Genomic DNA, 19,122 nt, shown 5'->3' with positions numbered 1-19,122 from the left:
TTGGAACAGAAAGTTAAACACTGCATGTTCTCACTCATATGTGGAATCTAAAAAAAGTTGATCTTGTAGAAATAAAAAGTAGAATAGAGGTTACTAGAGGCTAAGAAAAGTAGGGGGTGGGGTAATAGGGAGAGATTTGTTAAAGGATACAAGATTACAGCTTCATAAGAGTAAGTTACAGTGTCGTATATCATTGTAGGATGACTATAGTTAATAATAGTATATAGTTTGAAGTAGCCTAGGAGGAGGATATTGAATGTTTCCAGCACAAAGAAATGATAATTGAGATGAAGGGTATGCTAATTAGGCATTATTATTACTATTATTCTGAGATAGCATCTCAGCTCTATCTCCTTGGGTAGAGTTTAATGGCATCATCATAGCTCACTATAACTTCAAACTGTAGGACTCAAGTGATCCTCCTGGCTCAGTGTTCCCCAACCTCCTGAGCACCTTGGACTATAGGCTTGTGGCATGGAACCTGACTAATTTGTCTGTTTTTAGTAGAAATGAGGTCTTGCTCTTGCTCAGGCTGTTCTCAAACTCCTGAACTTAAGCAGTCCTCCTGCTTTGGCCTCCTAGAGGGCTAGGATTACAGGCACGACCACTGTGCCCAAATGGCTCATTATACATTTTATGTGATGAAACATTACTCTAAATACATGTTTGTACAATTATATGTCAATTATAAATTTTTAAAAGTGCTTAATAAGAACTTTGTCCATAAAAGAACTTGTATGTTTTTTGTTAAATTTGTTTTAAGGTGTATTTTTTTTGTTTGTTTGTTTATTGTAAACACGGCTTTTTAAAAATTCCTTTTTTGAACTTTTTGTTACCAATACATAAAAATGCAACTGCTTTTTATGTATTCATCTTACTAAACTCTATTATGGTATTTTGATTGATTTGTAGAGTATAGAGTTTACCTAGATAAAATCACCTGCAAACAGTAAGTTATTTTTTCCTTTTATGTCTTTACACTTCTCATTTCTTTTCTTTCATTGTGCTGCCTAGGGACTCCAGAACAGAGCTCAATAGAAGTTGTGATAGCAGGAATCATTGTCTTGTTCCTGCTTTTAAAGAGGATTTTTTAAAAAACAACTCACTGTTGTATATGATACTTGCTTGTTGGGTTTTGTAGATATTTATGAAGTTAAGAAAGTTTTTGTCTAAATTTGCCAAGAGGTTCTTTTCTTTTCTAATAGTATATAAACATTGAACTTTATTGAAAACAAAGAAAAAAGTGACTGGAAAGAAATGCAATAAAAATTAATAGTTATTGCCAAAAAAGTTATTTTGTAAAGACCTTATTCAAAAAGAAAGCCTTTTGTGAACTTTAATTAGGAACTCAGTGATACCTAATACAAAGGCAGTCAAGTTAGCGTTTTCTTGGGACTTTTTCATTTTAAAAATCAAATTTAAAAATTCTGTTTCTGATTTTATTGCTGTTAAGTTTGTAAGTGGTTTGGGTCAAATCCGTTCCCCGTAGTTTATCAATGCTTCAGCATAGCCCTTCTCTGTCTGGCTGCTCACAGACCCTCCTGCCTTGCTGCCTTTCCCACCCTTTGAAATTGGGGGTATTCATCCCTACCTTGTAGCCTTATATCACTGTTTTCTAGCGTGAAACCTCTAGGTCAGTAATTTACAACTGGTGTGCCATGAGAACAACTTAGGTGTGCCTTGAAGTTTTTAAAGAGTATTAATTAAATTATTTTCACAAGTTCAAAGCACAGTAAGTATATATATATGTGTGTGTATGTATCTTTTACTCTTTTTTTAGATCAACATAATGTAAGTATGCCATGGAAGTTCAACTATGGCACAAGTGTGCCGTGAGATTAAAAAAGGTTGGAAAACACTGCTCTAGTCTAGGTCATTCATCCTGGGCTCTTAACCCTTGGCTGTGTATGCTCATCCATTCATGTAAAAAGACCTAGCCAAGTGTCTGGCAGGTAGCGGGAACTTAATAGATGTTTGTTTCTTCATTCTAGTCTCCCAGCCTCTTCTTGTGTTAATTATCTTCTTTTATTTTGAACTGATACTAGTCCATCCAAGTATTGTATATACTGTCCAAGGTCCGGGCATGAAGTCTTTTCTCTTTATTCCAGTGCAGAAGGACCTTTCTTTTCTTGGGACTAATGTGTTTCTAATGGTGCCACCTAACGTAATGGGGTTCTTTGCCAAACTGAACTGAAAGCCTACTGAGGACCGACACCTTGTCTTCATCTTCTCTATCTGTAGCTGTAATGTATACAGCTATGATTTAATAATAAAAAAAGTTAGAATTTTAAAAGAAAATCTGTTGTATACTGCTTTTTTGGTTCTTTGTTGGTCTCATATCTGATTCTTCTCTAAATACATCACTCATTCTGTCTTTATAATCAGTTGTACTTGGAGTATGGTTTATGTCTTTACTTCTGTATATTTAGAACCCTAGACAGAGCTCATACTGAACTCGTTTGAATTATAGGTTAAGGATCTGTTCTAAGCTTTTCAATTTATTAACTCATTTTAATACAGCAGCCTGTGTGCTGAGTACTTCTGTTATTCCCAATTTCTAAATGAGGAAACTGAGACACTTGCCTGTGGTCACGTGTTTAACTATTCTTCCTACAATTTATCATCTGTGATGTGTGATTAGACACTAGTCTAATCTCCATGCTGAGGTAGAAGGTGTTTCTAGGTAAGCATATCTGAGATATTTGGGGGCAGCTTGCCCTTCATCATAATGTGATCTGCTGAGGTGACCTGGATCAAGAGAGAGCTGATTTCAGCTTTGCTCCTGAGTTTCATACAAAACCTGAATTTTGGTGTAAATTTTACACCAAATCTAACAGTGTAAAAGCCCCATGCGCCTGACCTTTATTTCTATTCAAAACTTTAATCAACAACAAACTGTCACTTGATCAAACTAAAAACTTCTGCACAGCCAAGAACACAGTAAGTAAAGCAAGCAAACAGCCCTCAGAATGGGAAAAGATATTTGCAGGTTATGTCTCCGACAAAGGTTTAATAACCAGAATCCACAGAGAACTCAAACGCATTAGCAAGAAAAGAACAAGGGATCCCATCGCAGGCTGGGCAAGGGACTTGAAGAGAAACTTCTCTGAAGAAGACAGGCGCATGGCCTTCAGACATATGAAAAAATGCTCATCATCTTTAATCATCAGAGAAATGCAAATCAAAACTACTTTGAGATATCATCTAACTCCACTGAGACTAGCCTACATCACAAAATCCCAAGACCAGAGATGTTGGCACAGATGTGGAGAAAAGGGAACACTTTTGCACTGCTGGTGGGAATGCAAATTAATACATTTCTTTTGGAAAGAGATATGGAGAACACTTAGAGATCTAAAAATAGATCTGCCCTTCAATCCTGTAATCCCTCTACTGGGCATATACCCAGAAGACCAAAAATCACATCATAACAAAGATATTTGTATCAGAATATTTATTGCAGCCTATTCATAATTGCTAAGTCATGGAAAAAGCCCAAGTGCCCCTTGATCCACGAATGGATTAATAAATTGTGGTATATGTACACTATGGAATATTATGCAGCCTTAAAGAAAGATGGAGACTTTACCTCTTTCATGTTTACATGGATGGAGCTAGAACATACTCTTCTTAGTAAAGTGTCTCAAGAATGGAAGAAAAAGTACCCAATGTACTCACCCTTATTATGAAACTAATGTAGGACCTTCACATGAAAGCTATAACCCAGTTACAACCTAAGAATAGGGAGAAGGGGGAAAGGGAGGGGAGGGAGCGGGGAGGTTGGTGGAGGGAGGGGGATTAATGGGATTACACCTGCGGTGCATCTTACAAGGGTATATGTGAATCTTGGTAAATGTGGAATGTAAAGGTCTTAGCAAAATAACTAAGAAAATGCCAGGAAAGCTATGTTAACTAGTGTGATGAAAATGTGAACTTGGTCTATGAACCAAGTGTATGGTGCCCCATGATCATACTAATGTACACAGTTATGATTTAATTAAAAAAAAATAGGGCGGTACCTGTGGCTCAGTCAGTAAGGCGCCAGCCCCATATACCGAGGGTGGCGGGTTCAAACCCAGCTCCGGCTGAACCGCAACCAAAAAATAGCTGGGCATGGTGGCGGGCACCTGTAGTCCCAGCTACTCGGGAGGCTGAGGCAAGAGAATTGCTTAAGCCCAGGAGTTGGAGGTTGCTGTGAGCTATGTGATGCCATGGCACTCTACCGAGGGCCATAAAGTGAGACTCTGTCTCTACAAAAAAAAAAAAAAAAATAGAATAAGTTTGCAGGTTGTGCTGATAGAAAAAGAAAAATGTACCCCATATCCAGTTTCTCCTACTAGTAACACCTTGTATCAGTACAATACATTGTCACAACTAATAAACAATATTGATGCATTATTATTAAAAAAAAAAACAACAAACTGTCAGTTTTCTTTAAAATAAATAGCCTGGCTGGCTGTGGTAGCACGTGCCTGTAGAGGCAGCTACTGTGAGGCTAAGGTGGGAAGATGGCTTGAGCCCAGAGTTGGAGACGATAGTACATGATTGTGCCTATGAATTGCCACTGCCCTCCAGCCTGGGGAACATAGTGAAGCTGCCATCTTTAAAAAATATGTAAAAAACTCCCTAATGGTCATGTTTGTTATTTGTCTCTCGTGGAAAAAGATGATATGTGGAAAATGATTTGGTGGCATTCTGGCAAATTCCATGGTTCTGACTCAGAGTGAAGCCTGTTAGTTTTTCAGGAGGCCCTTTATGCTAAATCTTGCATTATCATTAACATTTATGTGTAGGAGCCATTTAATGGGTATAGAGTTTTAGTTTAGGCAGATGAAAAAGCTTTGTAAATACATGATGGTGATGGTCCAACAATGTGAATGGACTCAGTGCCACTCAGCTGTACACTTTAAAATGGTTGAAGCAATAAATTTTGTGTTATGTATGTTTTATTACAATAAAAAAGAAAAAAGGCAGGTATTTCACCTAGACCTATGTATGTGAATGTTGTTGTTTTGTGTAGTTTGCTGTTGGGGTTAAATGAGTGAGCTAACAAAGGACACAATGAGGTTTGTGAAGCTAGCAGAGGGAGACATTTTTCAGGTAAAAATGATTGACCTGGAGCCAGACTGCCTGGGTCATATGGGAGCATATTCTGGTTCCATTGCTGTCCTGCTATGTGACCTTGTATAAGCTTTTTAATCTTTCTGGGCCTCAATTTCCCCATTCTGAAGTAGGGTTAATAATAGTAGTTATTTCATTGAATTATGTGAGGATTAAATGAGATGTTATGAAAATGCTTAAAACACTACCTGTCACATGGTAAGTATTAAATGTATGGACCTGGGTTCTAAATGATGTTACTAATATAAATATATTAATAAATGCAAACAAATTCAATGGTTGTTTTTGATTTTTTTTAAAGGTAAAAGAAATAGGAGATTACTTTAAGCAACACCTTTTACAGTCCAGGCACAGAGGAGCATTTGAACTGGCTTATACTGGTTTTGTGAAACTCACTGAAATATTAAACAGGTAAAACAAATATCCTTTTGTGTATGTCTTAAAAAGACTAAGTGGATAAACCACGTGCTTGGAGTAGAATTTAGTTGTGTCTTTTGATGTTTAAAGGAGTAAGACTTGGTTGACTACAAAAATCTTGGAAGAAATTGTTTCTTAGTTTTCATTGTATGATTTACTGCAGCCAGATGATTGAGTGAAATGTCCAAACTGAGTTGCTCTCTTGGTGAAAAGTGATTTGGGGCGGCGCCTGTGGCTCAGTGAGTAGGGCGCCGGCCCCATATGCCGAGGGTGGTGGGTTCAAACCCAGCCCCGGCCAAACTGCAACAAAAAAATAGCTGGGCGTTGTGGCGGGCGCCTCCCAGCTGCTTGGGAGGCTGAGGCAAGAGAATTGTGTAAGCCCAAGAGTTAGAGGTTGCTGTGAGCCGTGTGACGCCACGGCACTCTACCGAGGGTGGTACAGTGAGACTCTCTCTACAAAAATAGAAAAAAAAAAGAAAAGTGATTTGAAGCAAATGCAAAAAAAGATTTTGCTAAAAGTAACTTTGAAATCACTATTTCTTTTCATTGGATGAAGTGCACATTTTGTCTATTTGAAAATTACTTGGCATTTTGAATAAAATAAGCCCTGCATTTTTTTTATTTGTATGTAATACGGAGAAACACTTAAGGATTTGCTTTCTTTTCATAATTTTATCTTATAGAGAAATTTAACCGAACTATTAGTAGATCAAGAAGTATGAGGTTTTTTTTTTTTAATCTCTTCTTGGGAAAATACTTAGGTTTCGTATATTTCATCAAACATTTATTTTTGACATTATAGTTACTGATTTTTCATTCATTCATATAATAGATTTCCTTCAAAGAGCTTGTGAGGAAACCTTAAATTACTTAATGACTAAGTGTTCATGGCAAGTGTTCTCTAAATAAAAGGTAGTATTTTCCAGGAAAACATTTCCATTGCCTGGAAACTTTTTGAAATGAAGCAGAATTCTGCCAGCTTTGTAGCCTCAGCAAACATTTTATTTTGAGCTTTCAAGACATCTCCTTGAATATTTTTGAAACTTTTTTTTTTCACACTCTTGGTAAAAACACTTACAAAACATTTTGGCTGTTATGGCTGTACAAAACGTCTTTAAATGATACTCTTAAAGAAAGTCCCTGACATTAAACTGCTGATCTTGAAAATATTTTATCTTTTCAACTCTTTGTTTCTAGGGTAGGCATGACTTGTAAATATCTCTTTCTCACAACATAGCACATAATCATTTTCTTCTTGTTAGTTAACAAATATGTATTGAATATTAGATGTGGACTTTGTTCTATGCTTGCTGTGGAAGAAATAATACTTTTTTATAAGACAAGGTTCCTGTTATTAAAGAGCTTTGGTTTATTTTGGGAAATAGAGATGAAATTCACAATAATTAACAAAAGGTATGTGGTGAACACTGACTAGCTAAAATAGACACTGTCTGTAAGCACTCAGCGTCACTGTATGTTTGGATGTGTGTTGACTGAATGCCACCCTGGAAGGTAAGACCAATGCAGTGGAACAAGATAAAATTGTCAAAATAGTAGGTGAAATTTACAAATCTTATAGGGACAACAGAGAGTGAAAGCAAAAGGGAGAGGCTGTAGGGCTTCATGAGGGGATGGAATTTGTGCTGATAGACAAACAAGGTTTAAGTAGATTGGAAGAGAAAGAAAGAAACATTGTGGGTAAATGTTTGGGGCTAGAATCAGCAAGGCTTATTATTAGGTGAAGAAATAAGCCAGCTTTCCTACAGTGGTGGTGGTGCTGATGATTTGGGTTAGTAGGAAATACCAGATGAGTGGATAGATGGAGGCCAAATTATGGAGTGCCTTGAAGATAGATTTGCTGTATTCAGGATGGAGACAGACAGTGACTGTTTTTGATTAGAATAGATCATAGGATGCATCATAGAATAGAGGAATAGCAGTAATCTATGACTCAAGCTCTTAGTTCTGTGTGTATCTGTCTATCCCATCTGTTCACAATAAGATTGTACCGAAATTAACCTCTTAGCCTTTCATTTCTTCATCTCTAGAACGATGATAGGAATATTTGCCATATTGACAAAATAAAAGATATTTATGAAAACTCTTTTGCATTTAGAATTTTCTATAAGTTTAAAAACATGATGAGATTGATGTTGGTTTTGGGGATGGTGGGATACAAGTTTTGGTTAGAAGTTTTAGGTTAGATAGATTGTAATGAGAGGTTATAGTGAGGACAGTCTGAGATCAGTCATAACAGGCTAGCTATGAGATGATGAAGATTTCCTCTTTGATGATGGCTCTGGGAATGGAGACAAAGATGTGTTTCAGTTAACATTTGGCCCCATGTACTAACAGCTTCATGCGTGACACTGCATGCCTAGAAGGAAAGCTGTGAACACACTTAATTACATTTCATGATTTTGTGTGTTAAGAATTAGGGCAGGGCTCAGCTGGTTGATTGTTCTCCTTAGGGTATTTATTGAATTTGATTGGTGACCTTCAACTGGCAGACGAACTGGTCGCAAGGCATCTAGGACAGCTTTGCTCCCATTTATGGCACCCTAGTGGGGATAGCTAGAAGACTGGGCCTCCTCGGGACTACATGTGGCCTCTCACTTAGCTCAACAGTCTTGAGGTAGCTGAAATTCTTATGTGGCAGCTGGCTTCCTGCAGAAGGAGTATTCCAAGAGAACCAGTCTGTATGGTATTTTTCTGACCTAGTCTTTTTTTTTTTTTTTTTTAGCCGGGGCTGGGTTTGAACCCACCACCTCCAGTATATGGGGCTGGCGCCCTACTCCTTGAGCCACAGGCACTGCCCTCTGACCTAGTCTTTGAAATCTCATGGGATTGCTTCAGTCATGTTCCTTTGGTTACAAGTGAGTCTTTAGACTAGCCTAGATTCAATCCACCTTTTGAGGGCAAAGTGGCAAGATCATATTGCACTTCTGTTTGTGGATGGGAGATAATGTGGTGGTCACTGTCGAAGCATGCAATCTGCCTCAGGAACCAACCAAATGTGAATGGTAGAGGTTACCAGGGAGTTCATGGTTGCTCCTATAGTTTTAAGTCCTGGTCACCAGAAAAATGGGCTTGATGTTAACAAAGCCAAGGAAACTGAAAGAGGAAGTTGGTTTGATAAAGATAAGTTTGTTTTATATTTGTTGAGTCTGAGATAATGATGGCATATCCTGGTGGAAATATTTAAGTCAGCTGTTGGAGATAGAGAATTAGTTGGGTGATATAACAGAAACAAAGATGTAGACTTGTGAGTTGTCTCCACAAACATCATGGTTACTAGCACTGTAATCTTTAGTGGGGAGAATAAAAGGGCAAAAGAACAGGACTAAGAACTGAGACTTTTGAACAGTTGGTTGAATGGTATTCCAAGTAAATGGAATGGGGAGACTGGGGAAGGCCCAGTACCTGGCATCTTAGCCACTCCTAGTCTACTCTAGAAATTTCCTCATGGCTGTCACTAGCTGGCTTTTCTCCTAACCTATTATGTGTTTTCAGCAGTTGCTTCCAAACCAAGTGGTTCTTGATCCCTTGGAGACATTTCAAATCTGCTGAACGGAATGTTTTGTAGAGAACATCTTTACAGTGTGTGTGGCTTTCTTTTGTTTGATTTTTATTTTTAAAAGAAAATTTGTTTCTTTTGGACTGCTTTTGAAAGCTTTTTATAAACTCTTAAATTATAAAAAAGTTGTTTAGTCATACAACATTTGAAAAGTTTGCAAAAAGAAATCTGGACTTTCATGAAAATCCACAGAAATGGAGGCCAACTGCTGGCCACCTCTTGAACTACAGCTGTGTTAAGGAAGGAAACACTTAAAGAGATTAATGGATAAATAACCAAAGAGTTAAACATGAACCACATTGTTTGAATTGGTTTTTAATAGGATTATTCAAAATGTCTTCAAATGTAAACTGAATTCACTATTAAACAATCATCTAAGAATAAATAGGAATGAGAGACACTATTCTTTTTTCTGGGAATCTTTTGAAAGCAACACTTGCAACATAACACATGCACAAACAGTACGTTGAATTAATTTTCTGCAATCTGATTTTCTTATATAGTGCTTTCTATTTAGAATTTGAAGAAATAGTCATACTCTGTTTAAAAAAATAATTACCTGCCTAAGCTATTAATGGGGTAGTTAAGTGCTTTAAAGTCATAACTCTAAATTCAAGTTTCTGCTGAAGTTCATGTTTGCTTACTTACTCTGTATGACTTTGGTATTTGCAGTTATTCTTTGAAGGAAAATTAACAGAATCCTAAACTAAGGTGTTAAGTTGGGGAATCTAATTTTGATTTGTCCAACCATAAATTATGAGTTTAACTCTAAGGGGATGAAATTATTGATCCTAATTCTAAATCTAGAAGGAAGATTTATGAGTATTTAATGTTCTCTTTTCATATGCTTGAATTGTTCTGCTTATCATATGCTTGAAACATAATCTATAAATATTTATTGCAGTATCTACAATTATTTTCACATCCTTGGCCTGAAAAAATGAACTGGTGACATTTAGTAGTTTTTGTCATACATAAAATACTAGTGCTGACTAATGGATGTCAACAATTATGGTATACTGAAGTAATTTAAATATGAATATGTTTTTTAAACTTCATCAGTTAATTATAGCTACTACAATTCAAATGCAATAGAAAAGTTTTTGTGAACATTTGGAGTGATTCAGTTGTCTTATAAAACAATTTCAGTAAATAGTGAAAAGATAATTTTCTCTATCATTCTGGAGAATGAAAGACCAAGTCTCTAAAGAATATGTAGTGGGGCAAAAATATTAATGTAGAATTTGGAGAAAAGTCATTGAATTGTGAATGAAAGAACATATAATCTTGTCTAAACTTTATTCACATTTTATTTGCAATGTGTCTAAGACACTTTTCACTCACTGAGTATTTTGTGAATTATTAAATAAGGAAAATGTAAGTGAAGAGCCATCCTGGGGAGCCATATTAATGCTTTATAGAGAGAAAAATCATTTTAATTTCCCATTCCTATAGTAGATTAAAAGAATTTGGGAAAACTAGAATGTCTTAACGTTTAAATTCTAAGTCTTTGTGTCTTTGGCTTATGACTTGTTAGTGACCTGAGTTTTTATTTTTATTTTTAAGCCTACTCCTATTGTTAAGTCAGATATTATCTTCTTTCTGGAAATTTCAATACTCCTTTTTAAAGTCCTCATAATACTTTGTCATTTAGACACAATAGCAAAGGACACTTGTTCCTCAGTGAGTTAGCTCTGTCCTAGCCTTGTAAGTAAAATTTTAGAGTTTTTTGAAATAAATTTTTCTCCTTGATCTCAGAGAATGGTTGTATTAAATGTTAAGAGAACCAGCTATCTGGTACATCCTTCCAACCCCTTGTTTTAATCCACCTATCTTGCCCTATGGCCCTCTGATTGGTAATTCAATTTAGATTTGGTCATTGTTATTACTGTCTGTGTCTGCAGCTGAGGCTTCAAAATAGCCCCCTAATGTTTCAGCCTGCTTCAAGCCTCCAGAGTATTTGATGGTGATGAAGGAGGTTAAGATGGCTTCTGTTGATATGTAGCTTTCTTACTGGATCTCATTGGGGCAAATCATTTTTTAGGCTTAAAGTTTCTCCATGCTTCAGGGTTATTTTCCCTTTTTAAAATGTGCACGCACAGGCACACAACCTTCCTGCACACATCTGTTAGTGTTTAGTTTAATTGAAATAATAAACGTGAACCTTGAAATAATAAACATAGTACTTGACCAAAGAATGAATGGAGTGGAGAATTTAGCTTATGAAATAATTGGAGATTGGAAAACTCTCTAAGTTAGGAAAAATAACCATATTGAAAGACTTTGAGGAAATGAAAGTAACATTTCTCATTAACAATAGTAATATAACTATAATAATCGGAACTCAACAAAAAAATAGCTTTGTGTTTCTGTACATAGGTGGATGAAGCCATTGGAAGGCTACTTTGTAGACTGGGAATCTGATATATTGGTACAAAGTAGTCTAATGACCAATTAGTTGGGTATACAGCATGTGTAATTTGATTTTAGTCTGTGGGTTTTATGCTTATCTTAGAATACTTATCCACTATGAGTGAGATAGCTCTGTGGATAGAAATTGGACTAATCTTTTTATGGAATAATAATTTGCTTGAGTGATCTGTTCAAGACAACGCAAAGGTCTGAACGCCAGCTATAGTCTGGCCTGTTCATTTTTGTTACTTTTTGTAAGGGTCAGGCCATAGCACTTAGCCTATGAAAACAATAGAACTTCCTAACTCTTTCCTGTCAGCTATGATTTATTTGTAATTAAAAAATTTTGTTTTTAATTTTAAAAATTTCTACTCACCGTAACAGTACTGTGTTCTAGTTTCTAAGTAAGAAAATCTGAGGATTTTTGTTATGGAAGTTGGATACATTTTTAGTGAACTTCCTTTAGTACTGGTGAACTCATAGGAGTATTTTGTAGATTAATAACATTAGTGTTAGTGAGTTGTTTATTATGAACTTTGAATCCCTTGCAAGAAATTTGCAATTTTATGATATACTCAGAAGCTAAAGACACTCTATTTTGTATTAATTTGACATGATAGTCAAATAAAACAAGAGCCTTCAGGCAAAGAGGCTGTCTTCTCTTTTAGTGGAGAAGCATTCACTGACAAAAGCAGGATTTTGGAATTCCCCGTGGCTGTTGTTGGTGATTTCATGGAGCTGGCACGAAGAACCAAGGACTGTTTCACATAGGAACCTTTCCCTTTTCCTCACTGACCCCTGGATTGAGTGATGAGGAACCAAAACAAACAACTAAGGTTTGGTGTTTTGTTCTTGGGAGCCTTGCATGGTTCCCTCTCAGTTCCTTCATTATCACAAATACCCAGTACTTTGAAGTTTTGAAATCACTTCCTTATAGAGTATTCTTTCCTTGCTGGGGAGTAGTCAGAAGGTTCATTGAAGAGTCAGAATTGTAGATTAGGGTATTGTGCTTTTTATAGGCACAGCGACCTCACCATTGAGAAGCGTTTGGGTTCTAGCCCTTCTTTTCTACAGGTAGTTTTTAAATTTTGGCTTACCTGAAAACACAGGTAATGTGCAGCAGCTGGCAGTTGGTTCTTATTTAGTCATTCAACACATGATTCCTTGACCATCTACTGTGTGCTGAAGGCTATGTTAGATGAGCTCTCTTTGACTCTTGAGGGTATGATGTGGTAGGCATTACTGTGAATCTGAAGATAATTACTAGAGTCTAAATAGGACATATTTAACCCTGTGGAACTAAATCAGGCATGCAAAGACCTGAACAAGGTACTAAAGCATGTGCAGGGCCACAATGAGCTGTTTAGAGAAGTTCACTTCAGGAGTTTTAGGTACTTATATATTTTAGGGTCATTGCCTTCTCTATTTGTAACAGTAACTCATTGAATTTTCAAGTATTTTGTAACAATTTTATTCTTAAGCACCTAGAAATAAGTGATTTGTCCATGGCAACAAAACAAGTTGGTGATAGAGTTAGCTCTGGAATCCACTCCTTTTTGCGGAACTTCATAGTGTTTCAGAAATTAGTGGTTCAACAAAAATTTATTTATTACTGCTATATAAAAAGGAATTGTGATAGATAGGCGCTATAGAGCATAAAAATACCAGTAAAATACACACCTTGTTTTTAGAGGACTTTCTAGCCTAATGTTTTAATTTTGGGGATTAGTTAAGTAAATTAGATGATTTATAAAGCAAAATGAAAGATCAAGACAAGGTCTATTTATCCAGCTGTCTATCCTGGGTGAGGGGAAGAATAATGAATGCCAGTAGCAACAAAAGCCAGGTAAGAAGGGCCTGATGGGAGGGAGGGAGGATAATGCTTTAGACATGTTGAGTTTAAGGTGGTGATGAGAGGCTACCTAGTAGCAGATAGTTGGAAATACAGTTCAGGAGACTAGGAGAGGGTTCAGTTTTGGAGATAGAGTGACCTGGGACTCCTATCAGTTTTTTGGCAGTGAAGTCCATCATTCTGGGAAACTCCTCAGTCTCAGGCAAATAGGAACTGTTGGTCACTCTGACTGAAAGTCAGCCAAACAGGAAATAATTGAAGCCACAGGCCTGAAAGAGGCCTCCTAAGGAGCCTTAAGGGACAAGAGAAAGCTTATAACTTTGGATTAAATGTGTATCTATTGTCAAAAGTTGCTCAGCTGGTTGTGGTGGCAGGCACCTGTAGTCTCATTTTCTCAGGAGGCTAAGGCAGGAGAATCCTGTTAGCCCAGGAGTTTGAATTGGTAGGGAGGTATGATTAAGCCACTGCAATCTAGTAGACTGGGCAACAGAATGAGACCCTATTTCAGAAAAAAAGAAAGAAAAAGAATAAATAAGGTGGAGCACGGTGGCTTACACCTATAATCCCAGCACTTTGGGAGGCCAAAGCAGGAGGATTGCTTGAGGTCAGGAGTTTGAGACCAGCCTGAGCAACACAATCAGATGAGACCCTGTCCTTGTACACGCATGCATGTGCGCACACTTACCATCCACACACACAGTCCAAAGAAATAGCTACTCAGTAGGCTGAGGCAGGAGGATCTCTTGAGCACAGGAATTTGAGGCTATAGTGAACTGTGGTGACAACACTGCACTCTTGTCTAGGTAACAGAGTGAGACCCTCTCTGAAACAAACAAACGACCCCCTCACAAAACCCTCAGAAACATGGTCGTATAAAACATAGTTTATGTCCCCTGTTCACAAGTATAAAAACCTTAGTTAAATAACACGTTACATGATCCTGAACTATTTTAGGTTTTGAACCCTATACTTGGTTTAAGTTAATGCAGTTAGCTTTGATAAGCTACTTGAGGATTTCAGTAGAAAGCATCTTTGAATGCTGTGACTTTGGAAATGTACTATATCTGTTTATACCTGTTTCAGGAAGCCCAAGAGCTGAATCCCCTGCTAACTGTAAAGGTGGCACCTCTTGTCATCAGAAAATACTTTTGTTTATACTTTCTTTTCTAGTTACTGTACCCTTTTTCTTTGTCAACCTGGCTTATTAGAATGGCACATTCAGACATGATTGCAAGAGGGACTTTACCTAACAATTGCAATCAGTGTAACCTGGCTTATTGTACCCTCAATGAATCCCCAACAATAAAAAAAAAAAAAAAAGAATGGCACATTCAATGGAATTGGTAAATTATATGTCATTCATTTATTCAACAAATGTTTATTGAGGTGCCAGGCCCTGTTTTAGGTGCTTGGAATAGAGAAATGGACAGGAGACAGTATGTCCTTGATACATGGAGATTTATTTCATTTCATTTCTTATTTCATTTTATTTTTTTATTCTTTAGAGACAGTTGTACTCTGTTACCCAGGCTGATGTGCAGTGGTATGGTCATAGCTCACTGTAACCTCAAATTCCTTGGGTGAAGCAATCCTCCTGCCTCTGCTTCCCAAGTAGCTGGATCTATATATATACACGCCTCTATGTTTGGCTAATTTTTTTTTTTTTTTTTTTTTTTTTGGTTTTTGGCCAGGGCTGGGTTTGAATTCACCACCTCCGGCATATGGGACCGGCGCCCTACTCCTTGAGCCACAGGGGCCGCCCGTTTGGCTAATTTTTTTAGCATATTTTTTTAAAGACGGGGTTTTACTATTTGCCCAGGTTGGACTCAAATTCCTAGCCTTAAGTGATCCTCCCTCCTAGGCCTCCCAGAGTGCTGGGATTACAGGAGTGAACTACCACTGGAGTTTTAGTTTAAAGGAAACATAGAAAATAATAAGAAACTGGCTCGGTTCCCATAGCACAGTCGTTTCAGCGCCAGCCACATGTCCTGAGGCTGGTGGGTTTGAACCCGGCCCCAGCCAGCTGAACAACAATGACAACTGCAATAAAAAATAGCCGGGCAGGCGCCTGTAGTTCCAGCTACTTGGGAGACTGAGGCAAGAGATTTTTTTTTTTTTTAATTGCTTAAGCACAAGAGTTGGAGGTTGCTGTGACCTGTGACAGCACAGCACTCTACTGAGGGAGACATAGTGAGACTCTGTCTCAAAAAAAAAAAAAAAAAAGAAAAAAAATAAGAAACTATCTGATAGCAAAATATGCTTTGATGGGATAAAGTGTGGGGGTAAGGAAAAAAATCTCTCTTTCTTCCTAGATTAAAGTAGTATTTCAGCCAAGGCCTGAATGACAAGAAGCAGCAGCTTTCTGGAAAAGAGCTTTTCAAACAATGAGAACAACTAGTGCAAAACTCCTTAGCATATTAAAGAACAGAATGATATAAGGTGAAGTTGAAGGAGATTGTCCTATTATGTAGGGTTTTGTAAGCCAGGATAAGGAGTTTGGATTTTGTGCTCCCTGGAAATTTTTTTGTTTTCCCAGAGTCTCCAACCACATGGATATAAAAGTAAAATATATCTTGGTAATTGTACAAACATTAATATTTATGAACCTTAGTATGTAGCCTTAAGGTTATGAACAAATAAAGTATGTGTGTGTATGATAAGAGTTGCATGGAAATGGGGCAGGGCTTGGGTGAGAAAATGAGAAACTTCATGAATATATAAAATAAATGAAGGTAAAGTGGTAAAATTTCTTTTTCCAGAAAGTATGCTATTCCCTCTTTAAGCTACCTTTATTCTCCTGACACTCTTCCTACCCCTGCTTAGAACCTTAGATCAGTTTGATCAGTGCCATTAGTAGATGATTCTACATTATTTCATGGAATATTTAAAGCTCATAGCTTTTGAAAGCAAATATCTCTTCTTGTGTTGTAGATAATTTTCCTCCTCTAAATCTAAAGGGGATGGTGCTCCAAGCACAAGGGTCCCCCCAACCGTCACCCCTGCCCAGTTTTTAACATCGGTAGTCTTTATTGCTTTTTAATGTAATAGCTAAAGCTTTTCTTTGCAAATCTTTGGACTTTGGTGAGTATTTGGGAAAAATGGAATTACTCATAACAACATTAATATGGTAGAATTTTAGAGGTTGTTCTAATATTATCAGATTATTTTACCATCTACTTTCATGAAAAGCTTCTTCACTTTTAAAAATATGTAGATAGCAGGGTTTGAAACATGGCGGACGACGTGGACCAGCAACAAACTGCCAGCACTGTAGAGGAGCCCCTGGATCTTACCAGGCTCAGCCTGGATGAGCAAATTTATGTGAAAATGAGAAATGACCGAGAGCTTCGGGGCAGATTACATGCTTATGATCTGCGTTTAAATATGATACTGGGAGATGGGGAAAAAACTGTGACTACTATAGAAATTGATGAAGAAACACATGAAAAGATACATGATTTAACAAAATGGAATATTCCAATGCTTTTTGTCTGAGGAGATGGCATTGTCCTGGTTGCCCCTCCATTGAGAGTCTTATACAAAGAATTTATCATCAAGGAGACTTTGTCCGATTGCCGCTTTCAATGCGCAAGACATTCAAAAGAGAAACCTGCATACATTTATATATTAAGAAATGACCAAGGATTCTTCCACTCCTGAAATGAGTTGATTTGTATACAACCCCTTAAGCTAAATGCCATTTTTATTTTCTCCAACATTTCCAATAAATGTGATCACCAAGATCAGAATAAAAGTTCGTTTGCTCTATTATTTTTACAGTTTTTGAATTTTTCTTTAGATTAAATTTGATATTTAAAATAAATAGTAGATAGGTACATGTTTTTCAACTCATCTGTATGGAAGGTATTTGTGTTTTAGACCAGTACTAATTTTTCCTCCCCTTGGTTGCCTGTAGATCATTTACTCTGATACGTGTTGTGTAGTGTTTTAGGAATTTTAAAGTACATTATCCTGAATAGCCAACCTAAGAATTTATTATTATTGAAATTATTGTTTATTACTGTTTCATTCAGGTGATAATGGTGATGACTGAAGATCTTGAATAAACACACATCATTTACTTTGTATCAAGGTTAGGGACAAATTCAGGTTTTTTTCCCAAAAACAAATTCATTTTTTTCTTGGTATTATTTAGATTTCTTAAATGGTTGGCAAATGAAAAACAAAGATAGGGAAAGAAGGAACTATGATAAAGGAAAAGTTTATTGAGAATCAACAAATGTATAGCTTTGTTTTTAATTAATATTTTTCTTAACAGTTACTTTTTTAAATAAATTTTCTTTAGAAGCTATTGTTAAACCTAACAAAATCAAAGTCTGTTTTGGGGAAAGGAAAGGATTTTCTTCCTTTCTGTGCTAAAAGCCCTTAGTGATAATAGCTTGGTAAGTAAATTATTATTTGGTAAATAAAGATATTGGCAGAGACTGCCCTTTACTCAGTTGAGATTATACATGATTAGTTTCCTGGCAATTAGGTCTTGATAATTTTCTGGCAATTTTACTTCATATATTGGTTTTAAATGTACTTCATATTTAAATATGAAATTAATTGTTTTGTGTTTGCAGTTGAAATATTTCTTTAAGATCCCATGAATCATTCAGTCAGTGTAAAAAACCATTTTATTAACAGTAGTAAACTTCCCTGGTTCCCCCAGGGAGTTGGAGTGTATCCAAAATGAATGAGACACAGTTCACTTTACGTCAGTCCCAAATGGGTTATCCAGTGAGTGGATTTTCTAAAGGATATTTTAATTTTCCAGCTAGTTTTCCATGCATGTTATTTAATCCATTTAGAACTATTTTATTTTATTTTAGAGACAGAGTCTTACTCTGTTGCCCTGGGGTAGAGTCCCATGGCATCATCATAGCTCATAGTAACCTCAAATTCTTGGGCTTATGTGATCCTCTTGCCTTAGCTTCCCGAGTAGCTGGGACTATAGGTTCCTGCCACAGTTTCTAGCTAATTTTTCTATTTTTAGTAGACACAGGGTCTCACTCTTGCTCAGGCTGGTCTCAAACCCCTGAGCTCAAGCAATCCATCTTATCTCAGCCTCCCAGAGTAATAGGATTAGGTGTGAGCCACTGCACTCGACCTTGGTAAACTGTTTATGACTGCAGTGATGTGAGCAAGAGAAAGAGTTGTAGAAGATGAGATCAGAGAGGTAATGGGGGCTTGACAATCTGAGATACTGTGTTAAGGACTTTGACTTTTACTCTGAGTAAATTAGGGAACCATTGAGGGGTTTGCGAACAAAAAAGTAACACGATTAGGCCTTTTAAAAGCATTTTTCTGCTGTGTTCAGAATAGACTAGTGGAAACAGAAAGACCAGTTAGGAGGTTATAAATATTTTTACTGTACTTCAGAAACAGATGGTGTTGGCTTGGAAAATGGTAGAGAGTAAAAAGTGTGTGAATCTGGATGTAATTTGAAGGTAGACCAGACAGTATATGTTGACAGATTAGATTTGGTATTTGACAGAAGAGATAGATTGATTATTCATTTATTAGGATGGGGAACACTATGGCTAGAGTAGGTTTTGGAGGAAGACTGGAAGTTCATTTTGGGTTGTGTTAAGTTTGAGATGTCTAGCAGACACCCCGCTGAGGTGTCTCCTGGTTTACTTAATTGTGCTCAAGTACATCCTTTAAGAATTTCTTTTAGCCAGAAAAAAAAAAAAAAAAGAATTTCTTTTAGTGAGAGTCTTTGGGAAGCAGTCTTACT

The 19,122-nt window shown here is 36.8% G+C and overlaps 2 protein-coding genes across 4 annotated transcripts in view; both read left to right on the top strand.

Moving 5' to 3' along the window:
• THADA (THADA armadillo repeat containing) overlaps positions 1 to 19,122 on the top strand; it is a 372,355-nt gene that overhangs the window by 58,577 nt on the left and 294,656 nt on the right. For all 3 annotated transcript variants that reach the window (XM_053589884.1, XM_053589885.1, XM_053589883.1), the window contains exon 22: positions 5,423 to 5,532. In XM_053589884.1, the coding sequence (XP_053445859.1) occupies positions 5,423 to 5,532 (110 nt within the window). The remainder of the gene's footprint in view (positions 1 to 5,422; positions 5,533 to 19,122) is intronic.
• On the top strand, positions 15,150 to 17,212 carry LOC128584755 (U6 snRNA-associated Sm-like protein LSm3). Its single transcript, XM_053589888.1, has one exon. The coding sequence runs from the start codon at positions 16,611 to 16,613 to the stop codon at positions 16,872 to 16,874; it is 264 nt and encodes an 87-aa protein (XP_053445863.1). The 5' UTR covers positions 15,150 to 16,610; the 3' UTR covers positions 16,875 to 17,212.

This window comes from Nycticebus coucang, chromosome 4 (genome assembly GCF_027406575.1).
Source record: "Nycticebus coucang isolate mNycCou1 chromosome 4, mNycCou1.pri, whole genome shotgun sequence".
NCBI classification, from domain to species: domain Eukaryota; kingdom Metazoa; phylum Chordata; class Mammalia; order Primates; family Lorisidae; genus Nycticebus; species Nycticebus coucang.
This window is presented reverse-complemented; position numbering and strand designations above follow the sequence as displayed.